A 7021-nucleotide genomic window follows, 5' to 3' on the forward strand; every position below is an offset into this window, starting at 1 on the left:
CTACTACAAGCCTATTGAATTCGAGCTGCTACGGCTGAAAACGGATGCGACAATGGGTGAAGGACGAGGGAATGTTTGCCTGCCAGACACAATTCACCCTCTAATGGACGGGAAACGATGCTATATCACAGGCTGGGGACCCGGATTAATTCATGAATCCATGTTTTGCGCTGGTTTTGAGGAGGCTACAGTGGATGCCTGTCAGGGAGATACTGGGGGCCCAATGGTATGCGAGTTCAATGGTAAGTGGTACCTTGAGGGAGCTACAAGCTGGGGTCACGGCTGCGCTGCCAAGGGAAAATATGGCGTCTATGCCAAGTTCCGCTACCTGATGTGGATTCACCATCATATCGAAAAGTATTAATTGGCAAATACCGTAAAATTCCGAAAATAAGCCCCGGGGCTTATATTTTTCAAAGGCCCTTTTCGAGGGCCTTATTTTTGGAAGGGCTTACATTCGGAGGGAAATTTGCGTTTCCAAATCGGTTGGGCTAGCCTTATAGTTGGAAGTAAATTTACCGTTTTTGCTTTGTTTTACTTTGTATTTGAGGGCAATTTTCCAAGTACAAGCTCCTGGGGGGCTTATATTTGGAGGAGCGATTTAACGGAGGGTTTTTTGCGTTGCCGCTTTGAGGGGGCGTATATTTGGAGGGGCTTGTACACGGAGGGGCGAATTTTCGGAATTTTACGGTATTTTACGAAGCAGTAAAGCACAGGAAGTCTGAAAACTTCTGGGGCAGAAAAACATTAGGTAGTTTAGGTGTTCTGCTATAATTCTTAAGATCAACACTGGCAAGAATAAAAGCTTTTAGTGAACAAAAACCAACCAACGTTGTTCTTTTGTCTCACTATTTCCCCTTTTTACCAGTTTCAGCTCAGTTCTTTTAAAACAGCACTTTTATGAAAATCCAAGTTTTTTGTTGTTATAAGGAAACTATTTGCTCGTTCCACTTATGAGATTTCAAATATTCTTTGGACATTTAAAAGGCAATGATGACTTCAGGGAAAAAACAATTAGTTTCAAACAGTGAGTTTTTGCAGACGGCATTCACATCTCTTCTCCAACGGACATCTATCATTTCAATTTCTGCGATTTTACCCTTTTTAAGGTGTACAGAGAAGAGCTCCTCGCTCTTCCTGGGAAACCGTAGCTAAGTGGAGAACTGCTCCGTACCATTCACAAGTGCAGAAAATGCAAGCGGCAAACTCGCCAATTTTCTGGGACGTACAATGGTCCCTATAGAAAACCCTCGGCCCTCCAAATTTTGCATAAGCATTGTTTCCAGTTTCTCTCGGGACTTAACAATGGTCCCAAGAGAAAACAAAAACAATGCTTTTGCAAAATATGGAGGGACATACAAAGAGCATTATGGTATTTTCGAAAGTGGCCTATAAAGCCCTGCCTATAATAGCTTCATTGAACGACGAGAGATCTATAGAAAATTGTTAACGTATTTATTACTTTTATCCTTAACATTGCTTTAACACAAAGATGTGATATAACTTACCAAAGCGTTATAATAAATAACCCTAAATTACTTCGAATTTCTTTGAATATCGCACTAGTCAATAATTAACAGAACGTCTCTAAACAAATTACATTCTTAATTTAATGTTACAAAAGCGAAACTTTATACAAACCTTTTAAGCTTCATTTGAAGTAAACTATTGCAATTGGAACTTGAAGGATTTAAAAGATCAACTAAGCCTTCAAATAAATACCTGGTTAGATTCAAGAGCTAGCACAAACATAGTTTGTCTTGTCTTGTGTGAGATGTCCAACCATCTTGTGTCTCAAGAAACATCACAAAACGAAACTTTTAATTGATTTGGGATAAAACTAACTTAGCTAAAGATACGAGTCTCTGCGATTGTCCCGGAAAAGGGTTTTAAACGTTTGTGTTTCTCTCGTTTGGATCACTTAGCAATTTCTCTTCTTCTGTTTGAGGAATACAACACGACTGTGATGGGTTTTCTGACAGACAAAGTCGCGCAGATCCATTGGCGAAGTAGTGTTCTTCCTTTCTGTTCTTCGGCCTATAATTTCTCACGTGATGTTCCATTTGGTAGGCTGCAAATGGATACAAGAAAGCAACTGCGAAGAAATCTTCCGCCATGTTCCCGTTGATTCCGTACTTCTCGCGAATCGAAAGACGAATCCCTGAGGCATATGCGACGAAGCCGAGCAGGACACACCATCCAACGTAGCCAACGCCAGAGACAAAGAACCCCCAAACAAGAAGCCCGATCCACCCGTAGAAGGGTATCGCCAGTATCAGCATATGAGTCCACTTCCTTCCGTTTGGCTTCTCCGTCTCTCCAGCTGCTACGCCCATACAATATCAAGGTGTAATTACGCTGAGGAGAACCTTCTCCACGCTTTGTATTGTTGGCTTGCTGAGCACATCCAGAAGGCCAGTGGTGAACTGAGGTCCGTTCACATCAAGGTCTCCGGCTTCTATTTTCACGGCCCTCCAAACAGCCACACACATAAAGCACAGCATGATGGTATAGGGAACACCTGATGCTATTAAAACTGTCCGCAAGGCGGTCAGTGCTTCGTCACCTCCAACGTACAAAAGGGCTGTGGCCGTAGCTCCTTCTGTGAGAGCCCAGAAGATACGCTGCAGAACAGGAGGCTTGGGGTCACCATTGGCTGAGAGGCAGTCTATCACAAGGGAACCGCTGTCGGAACTGGTAACGAAGTAAAGAACAATGCCAAACAGGGAGAGGACGGAAAGGAAGGTGCCGAGTGCGCCGTATTGCTCCATCACGTCAAACCACATGTCGTTTTTGCCGCGGCAAGACAATCGGTACAAGCCATCGAGAGACTCTGTCGCATCCTTTCCGCCAATAACTGAAGAGCAAGTTATGTTTTTGATCGCAGCGTTTCGTTCCATCTGTAAGCCCGCTGCGCCGAAGACACTGAACCAAAGGATGGAGAAGGCGACTGGGGCGGTGAGGGTCGCGTTTTGAAACTGTCTAATGGTCCGTCCTCTTGAGATCTTGGCGATAAACATTCCCACGAAAGGAGACCAGGCAATCCACCAGCCCCAGTAAAAGATGGTCCAATCGTTCATCCATTCCTGGTTCTCCTTGTTGTCTGGCGCGTTTCCCATCTGTGCAAAAGCATCGGTATGGAAGCCAAGCTGTATGATGGTTTGCGTATAATAACCAGTGCTCTGAACGATCAAGTTGAGCGTGTGTCGAGGATCGTCAAGGAAGAATACCAACATCATGATGAAGACTCCGAGAGCAAAACAGATCTCACTTAAACGTCGGATTCCCACCTTCATACCGCTTATCACGGAGGCGGTGGCACAGGCTGTAACGCACCAGATGATAATAATCTGTTTCAGGGTACTGAATTCTATGGCGTCCTTCAGACGATGAACTCCAGCGTTTAACTGCATCAATCCAAGACCCAAGCTCGTGCAGACGCCAAACATGGTACAGACAACGGAGATGATATCGATCACGTCTCCCATCCATCCGTAAATCTTGTCACCGATCAATGGATGCATGCACGAGCGCATGGTCATGGGGAGACCCTGCCTGTAGCCAACGAAAGCGAGGAGAAGACCCACCACAACGTACACAATCCATCCGTGAATACCCCAATGGAACAAGGTAAGATTGATGGAGTCCTGGGCACGTTGATTATCCGTGTACCTGTAAATCCAACCACATGTTTAAAAGCTATCTTTTCATTGAAGACGGGAAGTGCATGCTATATCCTAATTCCCAATGAGGAAAGAGGTTTATACCACCTTTTCCCTCACCCTACACCAACACCACACCCATCCCTCTATCCGATAAGCTGGGAAACTAATACCAAGGAAACCTGATCAGAAATACTTTTGTCCTTTGGCCATTTCAATTTCAACAGGAAAAGAAAACAAACAGCGGTTACAAACATTTTCATTTTATACTTGACGTTTCGTATGTTGCAGCATACATCATCAGAAGTGACGGTTAAAACTGTTACACTGAATTTTAAAAACTAGAGCGAGGAACTGGTGACTAGTTAATAACAAAATCGTAACTTCCGGTAGTCGATTCTTCCGGAAGAAATTAATAAAGAAAAAGCTTCTCACTACCAATGTTTTCATTGAGAGAGGGTTTTAAGTCAGTGATTAATAGCGTTTCTTTAATTTTACACTGCAAGTCGGACTTTCCAGTTGCGAGGATTTCAAAATGGTCCCATTTGATGTTATGACCGGTAGAAATTGTATGGTCTGCAACAGCAGAGGCGTGGCCGACTTGTGTAAGAGCTTTGAAATGCTCGGACTTCCTGTCATGCAATCTTCTTTTTGTTTTGCCGATGTAGAAGGAATCACAGTACCAACAACTGGCTTTGTATGCTATTTTTGATCTTTGAGAACGACTGAAACGATCTTTGTAGGGAAAAAAAAGACTTAACCCTGCAAGTGTTTTGAAAAATAACCCTAAGATTGACACAGCCATAAAACTTACTAATACAAGATTTAACACGTCGAGTAAGAGCTTCACTTTGAAAGCCCAAAAAAGGCAAGACAAGAATGATATCTTTCTTAGGAACAGTGGTGGCAGGTTCAGCAGACCTGTTCTTTTGTCTGTTCAAAACATCATTAATGTTATAACAAAGAACGCCTCTTGGGTAACCATTTTGAAGGAGAGTGTTCTTTAGATCGAAGAGAGTCGACTGAACAAGGAAGAACTCGAGCAGACGCGCAAGCAGCGATAGGTGAGGGTGCAGATTAAATTTATTTTATACTTTCTAGGAGTGAAAGAGTCCCACTTGGTGTAGAGGCCAGTGAAAGTTGTTTTGCGATGTACTGTTGTTGTGAAATTGTTGAGATTGCGCTTAATGCGGACATCTAAAAATGGAATCTCCTGGTTTTCTTCAAGTTCCATTGTAAATTTGATATTAGGATGTCTGGTGTTAAAAAAACGCAGAAAACTGGCCGCAGTGGCTTCACTGTCGAACAAAGAAAATGTGTCATCCATATATCTAAACCAAATGGAGGGACGAGAAGCTACATTAGCCAACCATTTCTGTTCAAAGTCACACATGAAAACATTGGTAGTGAGAAGCTTTTTCTTTATTAATTTCTTCCGGAAGAATCGACTACCGGAAGTTACGATTTTGTTATTAACTAGTCACCAGTTCCTCGCTCTAGTTTTTAAAATTCAGTGTAACAGTTTTAACCGTCACTTCTGATGATGTATGCTGCAACATACGAAACGTCAAGTATAAAATGAAAATGTTTGTAACCGCTGTTTGTTTTCTTTTCCAGTTGAAACCTGATCAGACAAATAGAAGGGTGTGAACTGCGGTGACCCGATGCCTTTGCTGGAAAAAACAATTGGTGACTTCAGTCTGCACTTTATTTGAACTCCGCTCTTTGGAAAAATCGATATTCAATTGCGTTTCATTTGATTGTTTGTGGCAGCAGTTAGCCATGAACACGACATTCTGAAGTACTGATCTTTACCACATTCAGAGAGACCAAATTTCCATCGCCTTTAAATTTACTTATGAGTAGGCAGATGGCTTTGAAGGCAACAAAATAAGTAATTACAAATGACTGGCAGCCAAAGAACCATTTTTCATGCATTAAGCATGTACGATTTCCGTGATGATCCCTAGACCAGAATGTTAATCAATGCAATTGATCACCGGAGCATACCTTCCAAAAAATCGGTTTCCATAGTGACCAGGCTTGTAATGCCATACAGGTTCAGCTACAACAAAAGAAGACGGTGGTAAATATTCAAGACATCAACTGATTATAAAACTCTGTAATGTGTGTAGTGCATATTCCACTACAACCTGGTATGAAGGCTCTGTGGTCCAAATTCAATACAAACTCCAAAACCCGAATCGTATTGAACTTGTTTCTGTTCACCTATCTGCAAATCAGAGATGGCCCCACTAGAGCCTCTCTGATCATAGGAACCACTAATTTGGTAATAAAATCTGCCAATAGTAATAATCTCAATTCCCAAGGGACTTTTTCATTCAAAATAGCAGCCCTAATGTCACGTGAAAGCTGTCAAGGATATACCTTCGCGTGAAGGAACGTGCTGGATCGTTGGATCAATATAAAGCGAGCGCCGATTATTTATGGCAGTTGCAATACTGTACGCTAAACACTAAAACGTACTCAAAAAAATATAAAAGTGCAAGGGAATATTGATCTGTCTAAGATACACGTTTGAGCTTACTTAAATCAGAACGAAAAGAATTTTTACGAGAGAATATTGCATATTTTTTTAGTATCCTGTAAGATGCTTTTAAAACTAAGGTTACGGGAAAAAGAATGTTTTGAGAAGAGGACAATAGCATCAAGAAGGCACAAAAAGAATGTGCAAGTGAGCCGACAACGATTGATTGTATTGTTACGGTGGAGGAAATAAAGTCATTTGAAGACGTTTTGGGGAAGTGTTCACAATCAAAATTAAAAATTCTTCTTGGACTTTTAGCTTAAATAGAGCACTGCTTCAATGATGTATAAACCAAAGAAAACGCTTTCAGACACAACATCATCCACGGCAACATTCCAAACCAAAACAATTCCAAATATCACAAGACTCGAAAAAATGTGGCAATTAATTATATTCCATTCTAATTTCTTTCACTATGCTTCATGATTTGTAAAGAAAATGAATATCGCTGAACCTTTTCGTTCGATACAATGAATGAGTAAGCGGGGAACTCTTAACTTATTTAATAAACCATCGTGAGCCATAGTGCTTGTTTACATCATGTCAGTCAGGGTGACCCGAAAACACTGACCCCCGGTCCATGGACCCCTCTACGGACTGGGTCCACGGACTGCCTCACGGACCGGTCCATGGACTACCCTTGCGGACCCCGTATACGGACCACCCTAAAACAACATAGAAATGAAAATAAATAAAAACTAAAGATTTGACTTACCAGTTGTCTGGATAGACCACTCAGCTCAGGCTCGGGTACAAAGTCTATTAATTTAATCACATATTGCCCCTTCCCTCGCTGTGGACCGGAATCCTT

General features: G+C 41.9%; 2 protein-coding genes across 4 annotated transcripts in view; one reads left to right on the forward strand and one right to left on the reverse strand.

Moving 5' to 3' along the window:
• LOC137987995 (transmembrane protease serine 3-like) overlaps positions 1–364 on the forward strand; it is a 375-nt gene extending 11 nt beyond the window's left edge. The window contains exon 1 of the mRNA XM_068834062.1: positions 1–364. This exon is cut by the window's left edge and continues 11 nt beyond it. Coding sequence (XP_068690163.1) covers positions 1–364 — 364 coding nt within the window.
• A 1074-nt stretch (positions 365–1438) lies between these two features.
• Positions 1439–7021, reverse strand: LOC137988001 (glycine betaine transporter 1-like). Of its 3 annotated transcripts, none has more exons than XM_068834069.1 (3): positions 6926–7021; positions 5673–5727; positions 1439–3672 (listed from the first exon to the last, which is right to left on the reverse strand). In XM_068834069.1, exon 3 carries the CDS (start codon positions 3540–3542, stop codon positions 2343–2345), a length of 1200 nt encoding a protein of 399 aa, XP_068690170.1. In that variant the 5' UTR covers positions 3543–3672; positions 5673–5727; positions 6926–7021; the 3' UTR covers positions 1439–2342. The 3 variants fall into 3 exon arrangements, with proteins under 3 accessions (XP_068690170.1, XP_068690169.1, XP_068690168.1); XM_068834068.1 differs by lacking the exon at positions 6926–7021 and adding an exon at positions 5816–5919; XM_068834067.1 differs by lacking the exon at positions 6926–7021 and having other exon boundaries at positions 5673–5883.

The sequence above is a fragment of the Montipora foliosa genome, unplaced genomic scaffold (assembly GCF_036669935.1).
Source record: "Montipora foliosa isolate CH-2021 unplaced genomic scaffold, ASM3666993v2 scaffold_401, whole genome shotgun sequence".
NCBI classification, from domain to species: Eukaryota; Metazoa; Cnidaria; class Anthozoa; order Scleractinia; family Acroporidae; genus Montipora; species Montipora foliosa.